This window comes from Chlamydotis macqueenii, chromosome 1, assembly GCF_036417535.1.
Source record: "Chlamydotis macqueenii isolate bChlMac1 chromosome 1, bChlMac1.mat, whole genome shotgun sequence".
In the NCBI taxonomy this organism is placed as follows: domain Eukaryota; kingdom Metazoa; phylum Chordata; class Aves; order Otidiformes; family Otididae; genus Chlamydotis; species Chlamydotis macqueenii.
In genome coordinates, this window is record NC_141556.1 from 7,568,189 (window position 1) to 7,588,453 (window position 20,265).

General features: G+C 46.6%; 1 protein-coding gene across 1 annotated transcript; it reads right to left on the minus strand.

Moving 5' to 3' along the window:
• Nucleotides 1-411: 411 nt before the first annotated feature.
• Nucleotides 412-12,412, minus strand: PHYH (phytanoyl-CoA 2-hydroxylase). Its single transcript, XM_010122404.2, has 9 exons — nt 12,252-12,412; nt 9,284-9,339; nt 8,930-9,040; nt 8,651-8,816; nt 7,171-7,252; nt 5,458-5,639; nt 4,518-4,667; nt 3,099-3,230; nt 412-1,430 (listed from the first exon to the last, which is right to left on the minus strand). Exons 1-9 carry the CDS (start codon nt 12,345-12,347, stop codon nt 1,377-1,379), a joined length of 1,029 nt encoding a protein of 342 aa, XP_010120706.2. The 5' UTR covers nt 12,348-12,412; the 3' UTR covers nt 412-1,376.
• Between the last annotated feature and the right edge of the window lie 7,853 nt (nt 12,413-20,265).

Consider the following 20,265-nt stretch of genomic DNA (forward strand, 5'->3'; position numbering starts at 1 on the left):
AAGCATATGAACAAGGAAATGTATGGACACTGCAGGAAGAGGAAGAAGTGCAAAAGCCTCCTCTAAATTACGTTGTCATGCATGAAATGACTGCAACAGGTTTAACTTGCAGCCACTTGTCTAATCAGTTCCCCAGGGAGGAGAAGAGTTTGAGCCTCGTGGGTCTAGGACAGGACAGCACCTGGTCTCCTGTCTCGACTGAGTAACCTCCTGAGCTGCAGGATAAGAGCAGAACAAGCCATGAGAGCCCATCAGTGCAGCCTTTGGTGCTGTTTTGGCACCTTCTTCAGGTGGAAGGAGAGAGTGGAAGAGAGCTGAGGATTGACATTCTCCACTGAGGTATTCAACGATGCACCCATCACCAGAATTTCTGAGCAGCAGAAATAATAAAACACAGTCCTCAAACACAGCTTTGCTCTGATCCAATCTGTATTTCAAAAAATAGATTCCGAAAGCAAAATCTTCCAGAAAGCAAGGAAAAACATTGTGCAAGACAAGAGGATCATTTCAGTGCACGTCGCTCCACTTTGCTACCAGTGCATCCTGAGGAGCATCCAACCGCCTCCCCGACCTGGCAGCACCAAAAGGCGTCTTTTCCCAGACCCACCGGACTCTAAGGAGGACTCCGTCATCTCGCACAGCCTCGGATCAGTTGTGCAAGGCCAACGAGAGGCTGGTTCGCTGGCGTAGTAGTTCCCAACCCTGTCAGCCACACATACAACTTGTGCCAGCACTGCTTGGTAAGATAACATGCCATGCCAGGTCATGTTTGAGGAACTCTACTAGAGATCATATTCCAACCTATAAATCCCATTTTTCTACCCAAACGGTTGCTGCTTCCCCTTTATCCAGTCCCTTACATAATCAGTTCTGCTGGTACCAACATCCTCATCTTCATCAGCTGTACTAGCAGCTTCCCATACTGAGGGCTTGCATGAAACTGATTCATTTTATCTCCTTTGCATAGAAAAGGGAGTTGGAAACATTAAAAACCGTACCTTTGCATAAAATCTTACGTTAGTATAGCATCGTTCCAAAGGTATGCCATGTGAGGAAGTTTTAAAAAACAAGAATGAAAACATCAAAAAAAATCAAGGTGATCTTTCAAGACCTTAATTTTTCAATTGTCTAAGATAACCGCAGCAAATCTCTGCTTTTCTAGGCTAGGTTCTCTTTAACATATATCAGCTGTTCAACCTCAGTGCAATTATTTTGTATTAGCATAAAATGATTTTGCGATGCAGCATTTGGCTAAGTTACCAACACAGAGGTCAACAAAGCACAGGTAATTCTGCCTGCTGAGGCAGGGTCTGCGCTCTCCCATCAGAGCAGCTCGTTCCCAGGCACGTTGTTTTCTGTCCTGCTCTTCAGAGGTTCTACAGGTTAATTCTTTCCCCTTGCACAAGCCGTGCTCGGAAGTTCCAAATGTCCTTCAAAACAAAAATGAGATAAAGGAAAAGCCTTAAGGGTCAGCAAAACCAGTGACCAGGATTCCAGTTTACAGCGATGGAAGCAGATACAGCATTCGCAGCTTAGCTACATACCGAACTACTTACTGAATACAGTTTCAAATCCTAAATATCAAGAACAAAATCACAGCCCAAACTAAGGAAGAGGTGCACCCTCCACCCCCAGGAGACAGGTTGTTTGCAGGTGTTACACAGGTGGCAGGATGCCCACGGTTCAGTTCTGGAAGGCAGCAGAAGAGGAAACACGAGCAGCCCAGAGAACATTACCCTTGCAGAAGTCGCCCTCGCCCGCCTGTCACACAATGCCTCCCTCGCGCGCCTTTGGAAGATCCAAAAAAGCTCACCAGCTGACTACACCTCACACACTGCTGCCCGTGAGCACGTGATACTCCTTCTGCAGCAGAAACTGTCACCAAATAACGGACAGAAATGCAAGCCCTTAGCCAGAAATCAGCTGCTGGGCAGGCATTGCTGCAGACTGTAAAGTGGAGACGACCACCGCTGTTTGCTTCACAGAGGTAAGGCTTGGGCAAGCTCCTGCCTCAGTTTCCCGGTGTGAGGATTACTTAATTCTTATCATTAGTCTTGTGAAGGTGAAATGTAAGAGCTGGGCACTCCTCTGGGAGAAAGCTCCAACTCTGGCTAAAAAAAGCTTAGAGCTACATGAAAATAGACTCGCTCATCAGAAGAAGGGCAACGAAGCTGGTGAGGTGTCTGGAGAACAAGTCTCATGAGGAGTGGCTGAGGGAACTGGGCTTGTTTAGTCTGGAGAAGAGGAGGCTGAGGGGAGACCTTATCGCTCTCTATAACTACCTGAAAGGAGGTTGCGGTGAGGTGGGTGTTGGGCTCTTCTCCTAAGTAACAAGTGACAGGATGAGAGGAAACAGCCTCAAGTTGCACCAGGGAAGGTTTAGGTTGGATATTAGGAAAAAAATTTTCACTGAAAAGGTTGTCCAGCACTGGAACAGGCTGCCTAGGGAGGTGATGGAGTCACCATCCCTGGAGATATTTAAAAGACACATACGTGTGGTGCTTAGGGACATGGTTTAGTGGTGGACTTGACAGTGTTAGGTTAATGGTTGGACTCAATGACCTTAAAGGTCTTTTCCTACCTAAATGATTCTATGATTGATTTCCACGCACAAGGAGAGTCTCACTATGCATCACTTCTGATTTCACTGTGTACCTAAATAACTCCAGGACTCAGAAGTCAAGCAAGCTCTACCTGCAAAACACAGCTGAACACCCCACCATACCCAGGCACATTGTGGGGAAAAAACAAAACAAAACAAAAAGCCTGAAGGTGAAAAAGAAAGTCCTCTCCACAGGAATACCCCAGATACTTTTGACAAGTAGAGCTGCAGGAGCTTAAGGCCTGTGAAGGGGCTGCCCAGAGACCAAGACCACTTCTCCAGCACAGCAAGAAGCAGCCTTATGAGCAAAAAGGCGCCAAAAAAGCCTGCTGGTCATCCTCTGAACTTCAGGTCTCTTATTCTGCCAAACGCCTCTGCTTGGCACAGCTTGATCTGCCAGACTGGGTAAAGCAAAAAGCACAAATCTGTCCCACGAGAGAGATTAGGAAAGGGAACTGACCTGGACTGTAACAAAGGGCATATAGCTAAGTCTTACCCTGAGTTCCACAGAAGTCATGTTGTATTTCTTCTGAACCATTTCTACCAATTCTTTCTCCAGGTGCTCTTGGCTCGTGTTCTTGACGTCAATGTAGTAGCACTCTGAGCTGGCAAAGTGACAGCTTATGCTCTGCGTGAGGAAATCGGGCATCACTCACTACCACATCCATCACAAATGACTGGTGGAAAAAAAAATCTCATGCATCCCAGATCATGGACGCCCCACCCCTCAGCATGAGCTGTGCTACTTGATCTCAGAATATCGGTGGCTAGAGTGGGAATAGGGAAAGTTGGGGTTGGAGCGGACCTGCGTGTTCAGTAGGGATTCTTACGTTCTGCACCCAGACGGTCACATCAGCCCACTTATTTTGTAACTGGTTCTTGCTTAAGCAAAGTTGAGAGGAACTAAACAGAAATGCCCCACCAGAAAAAGCTGTTCTCTCGTTACAGGAGCTATGCCAGCAACAAGCAAGACCATGCCAGATCTCAAAGGATGCTGGACCATAACGCGGCTCAGAATGCTCCAGGATACTCACTGATTTACCCTAAAGGCAGACAAGTGTTGGGATTTGGCACAGCATGAGGAAGCTCTTGTGTTTCTGCGGGACACTAAACAGGACTATTGCTCCACTAGCCAGGAACGAGCCAGCAGATGAGACTCAGCACCTGAAGTCCTCTCTGCTTTCAGGATTGCAGGAGGAAGGAATTCCGTACCAGTAAACTGCTACTGGGGCTGAAAAAATGGGCCATATTGTAGTCGATACTGGCAAACCAAAATCAAAATAGAGCAGTCTGTGTTGCAGTGCATGAGGTGAAACATCTGCGTTGGTACTGGTGGCTACACCAGAGGCTACAGATCTCTTATGTGCCTGGATGCATCCACTTCTGAGAAAGGATCAGTTCTCCAAAGGAGGGCAGTTTTGCCTGTTTCAGTTAAATAATCATGATGCAAACCAAAGAGACAATGCTCAATCAAATCTTTAATAGAAAAATATGTTATGTTATCATATAAATAAATATTATTTATGGGATGATGGAGGCTCCTGCTATCCAGAGATGAGATAACAAGAAGGCAGGGAGAAGAAATTTCGAGAAGCTCCTGATATTTGGGATGGATGAAGGGGAACCATTGGAAAAGCAAGAACAGCCAGCCAGCCTTCAGACATAGATTCAACATCTAATTTCTACTCCTGCTCTTTTTCTCAAGCAGCCCCACAACACGCTCTTCTCCCAAAAGACAGAGATGTTTAAAAATAAAAAAAAAAAAAGGAGAGCGTAAAAGTACATTAGGAAGCTAAAAACTCATTTAAAAGTTCATCCACATATTCATGAGCTTGGAAAGGGGGGGAGCAATAGTTTGATCAGTTTTTAAAAAAATAAAGAATGTCAAAAGCTATATCAAGAGATGATTTCCTACCTTTCGGAAACCAGATGTCTTGTTTATCCCAGAACCATGGATGAGCAGGGGATGGAAGAACACGGTGTCTCCCTTCTCCATGACAAGGTGAACCCTGGGACTCTTCTCATCCTCATCAAGCAGCCCATGGAAAAGTTTGTTGGTTTTACCCTGAAAAAAAAAAGGCTGAGTTGAAATCACTCAGTTAAAACAAGAGAAAGTGCCAATCCTCAGTGCGAGAGACAGCAGGCACAGCTACTCATCTGCTTTCCTCTGCGCAGTGTATTTGATCAAGAGCCTGCCCACCTGCCTACAAGTCTTCCTACTTCAAGCCTGAGGTACAGCAAAGCAATACTTCTATTTCCTGAAGCTGGATTCAGACAATTAAGAACATTTATTTGCTGCAGAGAACAGAGAAGAGCACTGGGCAATCCCACAAATGTGGCCAAAAGGGTCCAGCCTTCTGCTCCCAGTATAACCATCACCAACGCCAGGCCAGGTCAGGAAACATTTTTTCTTAAGAGGAAAATACTGCGTGGTATTTAACTGCATCCAGCCATTCACTATACAGTTTCTCCTCTTTGGGACAGTACACACGCTCACCAGGCAGGAACAAATTCACAAGAGGAGAAAGAGTCCTCAGACTTGGCAAGGGCAGTGGAGAACTAGTGCATGTGTTTATGCCACTACACCACAGTGTGCTGGACAATTTCTAGGAGAAGGTGGGAACAGAGGCAAATCTATCCAGGACACATGGAGTGAGGCCTACCAAGCAACTCTCTCCCGAAGCAACAAGTCAGTGTTTGCATAAACAGAAAAATCATCACTGAAAACCTCAGCTTTGACCTGTGCATCATCCCTCCACAGTGGGCTCTTCCCAGCCAAAATGTGGTCCCCTCATGCACGGCCTTCCCAAGCCCCCCGTGCGCATGCCCTTCCCAGGCCCCCCGTGCCACTCTACCTCCCACTGTGGATAGCTATGAGGCTTCAGGGGTTCCTTGTGCGTCCCTGGCTGCACAACCAGGCACCCATTGTCCTGGTCAGCCCTCTCCATGGCGGTCCAGGAGCACACGATGCGGGACGCAGGCCGGAAGGGGAAATAGTGCAAGTCCTGATGCATGGGGTGGAGAAAAGTCTGTTTATCTGCAACACAGGATCAAAATCTTCAACTTCATAAAACGTGACCCAGCCTTCTCCTTTCAGTTAAACCATTGCTTTTGTTGTAACATGTCCTAAGAAGCTGCTGCTTGCCACCGGAGAGACTTTATGCGATGCCTGCTCCAGCCCACCAGTGACTTGGAAGCCAAGTGGGTTACCTTATACCCCATCCCAAAATGGGTCAAGAGCACAGCGGTGGCTCTTGGCTCAGCGATGGCATGGGGACACAGTGAATGCCAGGAAGCTGCCCAGCTGTGAGATCCCTCAGAAGACTCTTTATGCTGGCATTCACCACCACCATCTCCCTGACAAATTTTCACTGTTCGCTTTGGCTGCTCTCGTTTTGTGAACTTTAACCAGCACGGGGTTGCATGAACCCCTCCCAGTACAAAGACTTTCAAACTTCCATGCTGTCTGCAGTCACTTGATCTATCACTATGTTGCAAGCAGAATCAACCCTGGCTGTGCGGCACTCAACACGTTTATTTAGCCTTCTTTTTTTAAAAAAAAAAAAATTTTTTTTTTTTTTTTAAATCTCAATGTATGGACTGCAGCCTCCCCAGACAGTCTACCCAGCACTCTGTTAGCCTTTGCACTAGAGGCTTTTTTCCATTAAATCTAAACAAAAATAAACATTTCTGAAGTTTTGATTGTTACTGCTTTTCCCCACTATGGAAATATAATCCACGCCAAAACAGCCTTTTGTATATTATTTATATATTTATTTTGCCATTGCTCCTTAGATGTAGTTAAGATGTTTCCCCTTGCCTCATTTGCCGTATGATTTAGACTTTGGGCAGCCTCAAAAACTCTCCTGAGATCTGCAGCTCTCCTAAAGTACTCAAAGATATCAAATGGAGACCTTGTCAAAGCTACTTCGAAAGAGTGCAATGCGGTTAGTGCAGTTCCTTTCCCTCTCCCTGCGCATCACCCTTGTGTAAATTATGATCTCAATTTCTAGCAGCAGGAGCCAAAGCCAGGCTCAAACATCCTTCTTTTAGCACCTATTCAAGTATCTTCATATCAAAGCGCTGAGCTTGCAAGAACTGTCAGCGAGGTCAGGAGCGTATCAACGCCGAGCAAAGGATGATGGCTGTGTTCATTACCTTTTACCAAAGTCCACGGCAGCACTAGTTTTCAACACATGTGAAAAGTCAGGCTTAAGAAGCATGTGATGTTTTCAGCCCTGGGCCTTTATGCAAGTGCAGCTGGCTGAACAGGGAGCTCGCTTGCCCACTTTGAACGTGTAAGTGGTGCAGCCAACACAACCACCCTCTTTAGCAAACCCACATCCACTGAACATTGAAAGACAAGAAATGTTATCTCATTAAACTAAGGTTAAAAGAAAATAAACCATTACCAAAGTGGCCTCATAATTTTTCAAAGTTATTTGCTTTTAATTTATCTCACTTTTTTTTTTTTTCAAACAGCTTTTCTAAAACACTAAGTTCTGTTCTGGCCAGATAGCATATACAAAGCAATTTCTCTATTTTCCTCATATTCAAGTTTTCCTTACCAGAATCTGGAAGTTTATTTATCAGCATGGTGTGCATTGCCATGATGTTGGGCCCCGTGAAGCACTCAACATATTTGAGGACCTACAGGGAAGAAAACATCAGGAAAAAAAAAATTACAAACATGAAAGACAAGAGGAAAGATTATTGAGGAAGCACTGGGACCTGGATGTTTGGCTGAGGGCTAGGGTACAGGAGGAGGAGGTCAGGATGGAGGGATGCAGGACAGGAGGCACACAAACGGGCATCATGCTAGGAAGCCAAGACAGAAGATGGAGCAGCAGGCTGCTGGGTGGCATTGAAAAGATGAGGAGGGTCATACTTCCTGAGAGAATTGGCTGATGTAGTTGCCAAGCCACTCTCCATGATATTTGAAAAGTCATGGCTGTCAGGTGAAGTCCCTGGTGACTGGTAAAAGGGAAACATTGTACCCATTTTTAAAAAATGGGCCTGAGAGGATGATGGAACAGCTCCTCCTAGGAGCTATGCTAAAGCACATGGATGACAGGGAGTTGATTTGAGACAGCCAGCACGGCTTCACCAAGGGCAAGTCCTGCCTGATCAACCTACTGGCCTTCTACGATGGAGTGACTACATCAGTGGAGAAGGGAAGAGCTCCGGATGTTGTCTATCTGGACTTCTGTAAGGCCTTTGACACTGTCTCCCACAACATACTTCTCTCTCAATTGGAGAGATATGCATTTGATGGGTGGACTGTTCAGTGGATGAGGAATTGGTTGGATGGTCAGATCCAGAGGATAGTGGTCAATGGCTCAGTGTCCCAGTGGAGATCAGTGACAGGTGGTGTCCCTCAGGGGTCTGTAATGGGACCAGGACTGTTTAATATCTTCATCAATGATTTAGACAGTGGGATTGAGTGCACCCTCAGCAAGTTTGCAGATGATACCAAGCTGAGTGGTGCAGTTGACATGTCTCAGGGACAGGATGTCATCCAGAGGGACCTGGACAAGCTTGAGAAGTGGGCCCATGTGAACCTTATGAGGTTCAGCAAGGCCAAGTGCAAGGTCCTGCCCCTGGGTCAGGGCAACCCCCAGTTTCAATACAGCCTGGGGGATGAAGGGATGGAGAGCAGCCCTGCTGAGAATGACCTCGGGGTGTTGCTTGATGAGGAGGTCAGCATGAGCCTGCAACGTATGCTTGCAGCCCAGAAGGCCAACTGAATCCTGGGCTGCATCAAAAGTAGCATGGCCAGCAGGTTGAGGGACGTGGTTCTGCCCTCTACTCTGCTCTGATGAGACCACACCTGCAGTAGAACACTCTTAGAAGATGGCTTGATATTCCTTCCTCAGATATGTACTTATGGGAGTGACATACAGGGGCTCTAAGAGATAAAGGACATAGCTTTAGAGGAACAAACAAACAAACAAAAAAGCTTATTTGCAGAAGCATTAAAACATAGATACATTCATACAGGCTCTTCCACCACCATCCCCCTTTTTGCTGTTTTTTTTTTAATTTTACCTCTGGCAGAGTGCAGTATCTGAACAACTCTTCGTCTTCCTGGAAATCCTGCACTTTATTAACTACTTTTTCAGACTGGCCATACTGGGATCTCAGAGCTTCATTTTTCATAATCATAGCTCCTGGTGGATTCACCTCTCTTTTACAGATCCTCACAAACTCCTTCCTGCAAAGCAGAGGGAACATCTGTGTTGGGAGAGTCCAGCTTCACCCAGCTTCCCGGAGCTCCCTCGGGATGCTGCTGCACACAGGACAAGGCCTTAGGCAAGTCCCCCATACCTGAAGCGCTCAATGTCTTCATCAGAAACGAGCTTCTTAATGAGCAGGTACCCGTTGTCTTCGTAGAACTGCCTCTGCTCTGTGGTGAGGACATCGTTGTCCAGGGTATAGCTGAGAAACAGAGGAGAAATATGTTAGCAGGGCTGGGCAGAACAACGGGAGCAGTGCTGGTGAGACCCAGCTGGAAGGTGGTGACATGCAGGGGATCAGTGGCTGCTGGGGAGAATCAGTGGGAAACCCTCCTCACTTGTACGTCCACCCCAGCTCTCCAGGTGTGCTAAGGAGGAAAAAATAATTGAGTTCTGCAGATTATGGGGTTTTTTTTTTATTTCTACAAAGGAAGATGCAGCTTACCGAAACCTCCCTGGCTGAGGAACAGCACTAACTTGGGCTGAAGTAGGAACGCTTGTCTAGGATGGAAATTAAGGAATACAGACTCAAGCACAATAGAGTAGAAGAACATCTACACACAGGCGTCCTGAATTCTACAATGTAGTTCATCTTAAAGATAAGTGCTGTGCTGGACATTCAAATGATGGGTTTGTTTATTTTTCTTCTAAAAAAATCTTCCCACCTTTGGAGCAAAACATCTGGCAGAGAAGAATAAAATAACATCATGCCTTGTCCACGCATATGGAAAAGTCAGTACAAAATGCCTGGGACTCCAGAATAGTCCACAGCCCTCAATTCATCTCCCAGAACATCGGGACACTCAATGAGATGCTCAGTAGAGATGTTTACTTGCCCAGTTTCCCTCCCTGTGCTCCAGAGAGCAGCCAGACCTACTCAAAACCTGTGTTGCCTCCTGGAGGTGCTTCTCCATCTCTCCCCTCCTAACATCACTGTGCAAAAATGAGACTGCGCAAGATTCTGAATTCAGAGCCAGAAGTCACACGAGGTGAACCTGGCACTTCGCATTCCCATGTTGTGGTGGAAACCCTCACCTTCCCTCCTGTTACTGCAGGGATGAGGACCACCCCAAACTTGACAGGGAGACCACGAAGAGAGAAGAGCTATGGGTTTGTCCTCCACCTTGATTCATTTCAATGGGTTTAAACAAACACAGCTGTGTTCTGCTGTGCAAGGAGACACATTCTCATTGACAGAGCAATTAAACCCCACTTGCTAATGAAGCCTCACAAGAGCTTTGTGCATGATATTGAAGCATCATCCAGGGGCAAGGACAAAAAAAAAAAAAAAGAATATTTTCACGCAGATCTCTGGGTCTGCACATGCATGTTTGGAGACCCCTGTGCTTCAGGGTTTTATGTAAACCAAGGACTTTCCTCTACTGCTCACCACTGCCTTTTAAATGTGCCGTAAAAGCACGCATGCTTCTGGGATAAGAAATAGGTTTCATCACAACAGTTGTGCGTACGGTCCCTACACCAGGAAGTTGGTCGAGACTCACATACGGTGGGAGAAGAAACACGACACATGCAAAAATGTGTGGCAAAAGTTATAAGCCAGAGAGAGGAAAAGGTGCTGAGAACTGCATGGAAGAGAGAGGAAAGGAAGAGGACCACAAAGAGACCAGGTGGAAACCACCACAGCAGGTCCCAGAGCAAGGGATTCCCCAACTGAGGGCACTAGTGCTCCATACACCACATTTCAGGTCCAGTTTCAGGGAAAATGGGACTCCTGGCCATTCAGGCTCCTAAATGACCTCAGATAGCTGATGGAAACACTGGCAGTGGTTGAACCTCAGCTGTGGTGCCCTCCTGAGCACACCTCCACCTCCCAGAACGGAGGAACAGCAGACAAGTCCACCAAGCGCTGGACTCCATTTGAACACCTTCCTCCCAGGCTTTGCAGCACCTCTTCCTTTGCTCTTACCACCTTGCAATGCTCAAAGGACAACTTTGGGTTCCGTGGACTACTGAAAACAAGAGGTACACAGGTTGAGAAGGAGATGCCACCTCCAATGGCTCATTTTGGTGAAAACATGGAGTATTTAAACCTTTCCCTTCCCCTCACACACACGCTTTTGGGAATAACGTATTCACAGGCAAGTTTGTTGACTGAGCGGGTAATACAGCACCTGGGACCACTCAGAAGAAAGTAAACACTTTTGGAGAGACCGAAGCACAAGCACAGCAAGGTTCAAGATCCCCAGAAGCTTTTCCAGAGCATCTACCTGCAGAGCCTCAAGGGATGGTGCAAACTCCTGCTCGTCTAAGACAAGTACAACCACCTCTTACCATTGCAGCTGGATTTAAAAACAAAACAGCTGGTGCAGCGCCTCTCCTTTCTTACTCTCTCTTTACAACCAGGGTGCTTTTCCTAGCATTTCTTTCCAATTCTGTGTTCCTACTTGCACCTTTGTCTTACGGCAGTCTGAGACAATGACGATCCACCTGTCTTCATATTTTTAATACATTTGAAGACTCCTATATCCTGTTTGATCACACCCTCTTCACCAATTTATTACAATTCAGAGGTCACTTGTCAGCATTCAACTCTCACCGAGAATCAGCAGCATTAAAAAAAAAATACTATTTTTTTAAAAGCAAGATTTACAGCAGCAGCTTTAAAAATACTATCAGCAAGCAGTCTTCACTTAACTTTTGCAAACATGGGACAGACCAACATGAAAACTTCTTTCTGCCCTGTTCTACTTTCTCTGATTTATCATAAAGCTGGCAGCCTCCAACATTTCCACATCATTTCCTGCTCACAAACCAAACCTTTATTTTTTTTTTTTCCTGCTTCTGCTCTACCAGTCAAGCCTGTACCTCTCAACAAAGTCTGAGACTTGCTGTGTGCCTGCTAAGCCTTGCGGAGTTTATCTCCCCCAAACCTGCAAATGTCTAGGAGGAAAATTCGTTGCAGGTAACCCCCCTGCTCAGTGCTGGGGAGATGAGCCATGGGGGGCTGCCGAGAGGCAGACGGCTCACCAGACGCACGTCCCAGCACCCGTCGAGCTGCAGGGCTGAAGCTCAGGGAGAAAGCACCAGGCAGCAAGAGGTTTTTGGGGTGGGATGGGTGCTGACCCCAAAACCCCAGTCGGGGCTGGCAGGGGAAGCGCTGCCCTGGTGCATCCCTGCTCACTGAGGGGCTGCACGGGGCACGGCCCCCCTGCACGTCACCGCCCCGTAACCAGGACACAGGGCTGGGACATTGCCCACATGTCCTTCCCAGGCAGCGTGTCCTTGTAGGGCAAACCACCACCGAACTCCTCGTTGGCACCGCCATGCGCACGCAAGCACGCAGGGTGCAGCGAGCGATGGGCAAAGCTCGCTGGGGCCGGAGAAGCAGAGCCCAGGCCGCAACGGGGCCAACGTCCCACTCTCCCTCTGTGATCCCACGTCAGAAAGGATACAGGAGCCGGGGCTGCTCCCAGCCGCGGAGAGAGGTGTCGGAGGATGGCGTCCAGCCGAGTCGCCGGCCCCGACTGCTTCCCCAGCTGTTCCATCATGCCCGGGAAGCCGGAGCGCTCTGTCCCCACTCTGACCCTACGAACGCAGCCGGGGAGGAGCAGCGTCCCGCTGGCGTCCGCAGCCTTTGCCTCGGCCGCACATGCGCCAGCAGCCGTGCATGCTCAGAAGGGCCGCACAAACCCGGACGAGAGCCGAGGGCTGGCAGGGTTTGCGGATGGGAGGGCCTGCTGGAGGCTGGGACATGCGTGGGGAAGGCTCAGCGCATGCTTTTGCACTTCCTCCTCCCTTCCCATATTTTTCCACTTCTCTGCCAGCTGTTACTGAGCTGCAGGGATTTCATCAGCCCTCTGCAGAGAGCAACGCTTGGCGCTCTCGGCACACCACTGCCGAGGCCGGCACACATTCTCCTTCCCTCCTGTCTCTAAGGTCACTGTCAGAGTTTGCCTCACCCCTCTGTGAACCGATTTAGAGAGATTTTTATGGTCCCACTGTCACTGGTTTGGTGGAGGAGTGTGTTTCCCAAGTACCTCATTTGCACTGAAGGAGAGCTGAGATGTCTGCAGACCGCACCAAATCCCCACCGAGGCAGGGCAGTGTGCTGGGTGGCCTTTCTGCCCAACCTTCTGGGACAGCTCTGCTGCTTCTGAATAAGAAAAGAGGGGAAAGAGCAAAAAGAGCCACAGCGCAGCACCTGAGGAAGTGGGAGGGGAGGAAAAAAATAAAAGCCAGAGGGGAAAACTTGGCAAGGGTGAGGGGAGAGAAGTGTAAAAACTTAAGGTTGCAAAAAATAAGCTGTAGAGGCTTGGTATTGTTCTGAAGCTGGCATATTCAATAAAGCGGGGTGTTCCATACAGACTGTCCTTAGCACGCTCTCCTCTGCACTCTGGGAGTGCATCAAGTGACACATTTGAGGAGAAGAATATTAAGGGATTGAAAACAGCCCCATTACTAAGACCTGCAGCACAGTTTGGAAGATCTTTGCACACATCCCTGTTGCCACTGCACTGTAGAGGCACATCACTTCTGCAAAGCGGACTGCAGCCCCCCGCGTCACGGGGTGGGGGGGCAGCTTGTGCCGTTGGCGTGACAGTTCATCCTTCAAGCCCTGCGCCAAGAAGAGATGCTGCTGGGAAGGTGGGGTAGCTCCTGCTGAAATTTGCTGTCTTTCATCTTCCCCCTTTCCCTGGGCCAAGGGGATTCATCTCTGACCAAGACAGAGCAGAAAGGTGGGGGCAGAAGTTAGAGCTCTGAGGAGGATGAAGGTGAGAGGAAGGCAGTGTGCTGCCTGCTCCAGGTCCAGCCTTGCAGGCTGCTCTCCCAGGAGATGGAGAAATTGGAGATGTGGATGAGGGAGCCAGAAGAGCAGGGAGCAGTGGTAAACTGAGGGCAGCAAACCCAGTAACAAATACATTGTAAGAATATAAGCTGGATAGCATAATTTCCTTCCAGCCCTGATGCTGCTAAGAATTTGCATTATTTTGCCAACCCAACATATGCAAATAGATGGTTCCACGTATGCTCAGTGGAGTCACTTCCTTTGGGGGCTACAACAAAACATCAGCTGTTCACAAAAGCGGGGCAGACAAGGTTAGGAACTCAGAAAAAACCTCTCAAAGTGATTTTGTGCAGTGACAGCGGCGAGAGTACAGGCACTGTGACGGGACAGCTAGCAGCAGCAGTGACAGCACCCAGGCCTTCCTTGCCAACAAAGTCAGACCTTTGACTCCTGAGCTATACGAAAACTCTTAGTCAGAGGTAAACAGAAAGAAAATAAAACACCCTAGAACCAAACGCAAGTGAGGGCAAAGGGAAAAAAAAAAAAAGCAACTAGAGTAACAGTTTTATTACTGAAGTCCTAATCACAACTGCACTGAAAGATCTGTTTATAGTTCAGACATGTGCTGCAATTGCCTTCACAAACTGAAACAGGAACCTTCATCTGTTTCAAAGTTCAGGCAAGAGTCTCATCAGAAAGGTAAAGTGGAATGATACTACACGTGCCAATTCCGGCACGAACCTGTTTGCAATGTAGAGGTTTCTTCCACTGGTACGTGTTTGACAGCATCTTATGCAAAAATGTCTTTCACATCTGGAAAAAAAACCAAAACAAATAGTAGTTAGTGATTTTGCTGTCCGATTTAGGAGTTTGAGAACCGAGATGCTTTTATACATACATAATACACTTACATGCATATGTATATATCTATACACCTGCATTTTTAAACAAGAGCCTCAAAAAACTAATCTTTGAACACAGTTATTCCTTTTTATTTACTGTTTCTGTGGTAATCTTGATAATACCACCGGTAATGGCTTGTGCAGTAACTCCCACGCCACTGGACCCACCCTGTTACAGCACACCCCAAAACGATTCAGGAGACTTCATCCACCTTGGCACGGGGGAGAGGGTGGCTGAGGTGACTCCCTTTATTTGTACCCTCACGCTAACAGAGTCCACAATCAAACTTTAATACAACAAAAGATTGGTCTTGGGCATTGCTGGCACCACTCGGGGCGACAGCGCTGAGAACCACGCAGTGACATCAGTGGTAAGACAAGTGGTTGTGGTGTAGCCATGCTCCCTAGAAAGAGGAGAAGAGTCTGGACACATATGAAAAACCTTGTCCTTTGCATCTTACTCTGATTTTTATTTAAGACAAAACCAAAACAAACAACACCACCAAAACACTCCAGAGTTAATAGTTCTCCGATCTGTTGATAATCTCCACTGAATCTCATGAACCTAGGAAAAGAGAAGAGGGAGAGATTTTATTCGTTAAGAAAACTGATGGTGGCATTCATCTTTTTAGTAAAATTAATGGCACTTAAGAGGGGCTGTGTCTCTGCAAAGCATTTTTACAGCTATGTCTGTCAGTTTTCTGAATTTTATAGAACACTTTTATACAGCTGTTTTGCATTTGGCTTTTAGTTTTAATGTTTTCTGTTCATTAAATCACAAAACTAATAGAAACTAAACAATTGAGATTTCTCCAGCAGTACAGGAACGGTCCTAATGCACTGTGTTATAATTTAATAAGCATCTCAATTGACTATTAAAATCCACATTATCATCAGAACTGTAATTCCAAAGATGAGGTCTTCTGAAAGCTTAATTTACTGTGGTGGGAAGTGGCAGCTGCTCCAGCTCGGCAAAATTAGCTTTTTTAACTTAAGATGCCAGGGAAAACAGATGTAGATGAGACAATAACAAGAACAACAACAAAATCCACCACCAACGCACGGATTCATTTCTCATCACCAGAAGATTCAGGAAGGGCTTTTACAGATACATTGGCAGCAAAAGGGAGGCAAAGGGAAATGTGAACCCAATGGAGAATGAAATAGTGGGACGTAGTGACAAAGGACATGGAAAAGGTCAAGGCTCTCGATGACTTCTCTGCCTTGGGCTTTGCTGGCATGGTCTGTTCTCAGCTTCCCTGCACCGAGCAGTGGGGATCTGGGGCCGCTCACACTGCAGAAGACTGAACTGGAGACCACTGAAGCAAACTGGGCATTTTCAGGTCTGTGGGACCACGTGAAGGAGCCAACATGACTGCAAAGCTGCTCTCTTACCTAGTGCCACGAGAGGTTCCTGATGACTGGAAAAAGGGAAATGCCATACCTGTTTTCACAAAGGGCAAGAAAAAGGACCTGGGGACCTCCAGGTTTCCAAGAAGATTATGGAGTAAGCCCTCCTGGATTTTCTGTGTCCACGTACACCAAGGACAAGATGACTGGAAACAGCCAGCACAGATTTACCAAAGGCAAGTTGGGCCCGGCCAACCTCCTTGCCTTCTGTGGTAGAATGGTGTAGGGTAGGGCAACGTGCAGCCTGCATCTTGACCCTAGGAAGGCTTTTGCCTTCTTAGGACAGGTGGACCGTGACGTGGGTAGAAATGAGCTGAGCTGCCAGGCGCAAAGGGCTGTGATCAGTGGTACAAAGTGCAGTTGGTTACTCGTGGTAACAAAACCAATGCTGGTTTATCTCTGTGTTACTGACCTGGACAAGAATGAATCCTCAGGAAGCTGGTTGATGACGCCAAGCTGGGGAAGCAGTCCAGACTGCTGCAGGGCAGGGCTGCTGCTCAGAGGGACCTGAGCAGGCAGGCTGGCAGGAAACCCTGGAAGTTCAGCAAAGGCAGAGTCCCGCACCTGGCATGGAATAGCCCTGTGCTGCAGGACAAGCTGGGTCCTCCCAGCCTGCAAAGCTGCTTTGCAGAAAAGGACTTGATGGACACATTGAATATGAGACCTTATAGCAGCCTTCCAGTACCTAATGGGGGCCTACAAGAAAACTGGGGAGGGACTTTTGACAAGGGCCTGTAGAAACAGGACAAGAGGTAATGGCTTTAAACTGAAAGATGACAGATTTAGATGAGATGTAAGGAAGAAACCTTTACTGTGAGGGTAGTGAGGCACTGGCACAGGTTGCCCAGAGAAGCTGTGGATGCCCCATCCCTGGAAGTATTCAAGACCAGGTTGGATGGGGCTTTGAGAGATCTGGTCCAGTGGAAGGTGTCTCTGCCCAGGTCAGGGGGGTTGGAATGAGATGATCTTTAAGGTCCCTTCCAACCCAAACCATTCTGTGATTCTATGAGCGAACAGTGCGCGCTTGCACTGAAAAGGGCTGACTGCATGCTGGGCTGCATTGGCAAGAGAGAGGCCAGAGGGCCAAGGGAAGTGGTTCTACCCCTCTATAAGGCAGTTTGTGAGATTACATCTGGACACTGTGGTGTGTCTTTTGGGCTCCCCAGCACAGACATGACATCCCAGAGTGAGTTCAATGGAGAGCCACCAAAACGAGGGGGCTGAAGCACACAATGCACAAAGAAAGGCTGAGAAAAATCGCTCAGCTTGAAGAAGAGAAGGCTCCAGGGAGATCCTACAGCTGTCTGCTAATGGGGGGAGATAGAGAAGACAGCCAAACTCTTCTTGAAGGTTTACAGCAAAATTTAGAGATGATAGGCACAAACGGCAGAATGAAAAATTCCAGCTAAATGCACAGAGAAAATTCTGCAGAATGAGGATAGCCAAGCACTGAAAAAGGGGATACAGAGAGATCGTAAAATTTCTGTTCTTGGAGATATTCAAAACCTGACTGCACACAGGCCTGAGCAACCTCATGCGACCTCAAGGTTGTCCCTGCTTTGGACCAGGAGACTGCAGGACATCTGTTCCAAACTATATTATTCTGAATTCAGCTGTGGCAGTAGGAGTATCCCCCAACTGACCTACTACAATAACAAATGTATACCTGTACAGAAATGTATTTTTACCTTAGAAATATCAGGACCATTTTTTCTATTGTTACTATTTCCCTCTCTCTGAAGGCTGGAGATGTGAGTCAACAGCTTTTTCATGCCTTAAAAAATTACAACAGAAAATAAGTCAATATTGCAATAAAAAGCACAAAACTGGTTGGAATAGCAGCATTAGCTTGAGTGACAGAAGAAAAGTGTCATGGTCCAGAGATGGGACAAGCAATGAGCTACATACCTGGAATCAGAGTCTGGAGCAGCAAAGCCCGTGCTGAAGTCTAAACTGCTGCTGCTGGAAGCGGAGCAAGCCAGATCAAATCTAATTTAGACATACATGGAGGAAATCCTCCACGCAGAGGACATGTGGTTGTGGTGCAATTCTAGCTTGTTGAGAGACAGGCTGCCACCAAGTTGAACAGCATTGCCTTCCACAAAAACAAAGTCTTGTCTCCAGTTCTGGCCTCTGATGAATTTCAGGCTTTGGGCAACTCCTACCGAGGCACTGCAGCCTGGCTCCTCTATCCAGCGTGAGAAACAGGGTCTCAGGACCACAGCTGTCCCTAACTTCTGAGCTGCGGCTGCCCACCCACTCCTAAACACACAGATGCCTTCAGAAGTACAAGAGACAGCTGGATCCATCACAGCCAGCTCTCAGCACTAAGAGCTTAAAAAAAAAACCCAAGCTCTTCCTGCATGGTTGGCTTTTGCAATGCCAGCTGACCGCAGAAGTCTCCTTCACAGAGATGTTGCTCCTACTGAGGTCCTACAGCTCCCCAAAGGGATCCTCTTCTCCCTCCTGACCACCCAGCCTGGGAAAAATGCCTATCTAAAGGCTGAATAAGAGGACATTTCATCATCTTTCCCCTAAGTACATACAGAGGTTGCTGATCACATCTTGTGGTCAGAATGCAGATATACACCTGGAAGGTGACTCCTCCCAACTGTTCACCAGATGTTCAGTGAAAAGAAAATCAATAAAATAGCAATTATTGGCCATTGTGCCCATCCGTTCCCCCCAGTCACTCAGGTTTGCTGCCCTCTCACTGCAGCATTCACACTAACTTCCTTAAGTAGAAAAGGTCAGCCGTAGATTTCTATCAAACATGAAATAAAAATAATACTTAAAAAAAAAAAAAAAAGGACAAAACTATTGTGACTTTATATACTGCCACAGATCATTTTAAGTGTTATTTCTCCCAGTGCAGGGGAAAAGCAAAAGGAAACCAATGTATTAGAGAGCGATAACAGACACTAGCTTTCCAAGAACACATGCTACTTACCAAATGTCTTGCTCAGGCTAGTGAATATTCCAATTATTAAATTCTTTCTTCTCAGTCTCTACTCTTCTCACAACTTCGATGGAGTTTTACAAGCAGCCTTCTCATATGGACTGAGGGATGGAAGTTGGAGCACGCAGAGGTACCTGTGTGTGCAAACAAAAGTACATTACATTTATATAAATGACTGGACATCGCTAATAAAACCAACTGTTCACTGTTGCTTTCTTATAGCTTTTTGATGCCAGCATCTCAAAAAAAACTTCATTTAAAAGGAGATCTTTAATTGCCTGACTTAAAGCTTCATGTCTTTGGACTTGTTAGCCCAGTACAATAAATCCTCCTACAGCTTATGCTTGATCTGCAATCTCATATTGAGCAAAACAAAGCATGAAACTTCTTATACAAATCACCCCACTCCTTAACTGATTAGGTGATGCTAACAGAGGACTTCCCAACTCAATAATCACCCACTCAGCAGCACATTGCAGCCAGCCAAGCCAGGAAGCACTTTGGGATGTAAATTCCAGCCAGGAAACATCAGGAGAGGCTTCCACCATCAGTTCACCAAAAGAGGTTTTGCTCGTAGCTGGCTTCAGCAGCTGCTAAGGGGAAGTTTTCCTCTGAAAGTCCAGATAAAAACGGTTCTTGCCATGAAAGGCTAGCATGATGGTTATGAATTTTCACTCACCTTGCTGGCTAGGCAACCTTCCTCCGCACATCCTTCTCCTTGGATATGAACCTTCTACCATTCAAGGCACATCTAGGGAAGGAGAAAGTGTTGGTTTCACACCTGGCTGATTAACTAATCAAGATAACAAGTGAAAAAAAAAAAAAAAAAAACACCAAAACAAAACAGTACCTTACCAACCAGTACCAGTTTTCCAACTCAGGGTGAGCTTCTTATACACATCTAGCACCATCTTAAAACACAACAGGTCTTTGTAAGAGTACTTTCACGCAGAAGTACTCAATGCATCTGATCTAGTTAGGGATTTTTTCATCTAATAAAATAATCTATGCAGTGACAGTCTTGTCCATCACTATAAAGAAAATGAACAGAGGCCAGCTCCACAGTTTTGTGTCAGGATACAGAACAAACTTCACAAAATGGCAGTACAAAAAGAAAAAAAAAAAAAAAAGAATTAAATCAGTATTTTTTTAGATAATTGAGTTTTGATGCTTTATTTTCAGAAATGCTGTGAAAAAACTAAGTTTTTTTTTTTCCCCAAAGCAAAGTCAGAAACTCCCATTGCTGCTTTGAGGTTTTATGGTGAACACTCAAACCAGAGAGTTCTCCAGGAAAAGGAGCACGAGGTTCTGTGTAGTTTAGACTATTCACAAGGTAGAAAAAAAAAAAATTCTAGCTTTGCAAAAGGTGTCTGTTGAGAACGTACTGCGTGGAAAAAAGATGAGCCAAG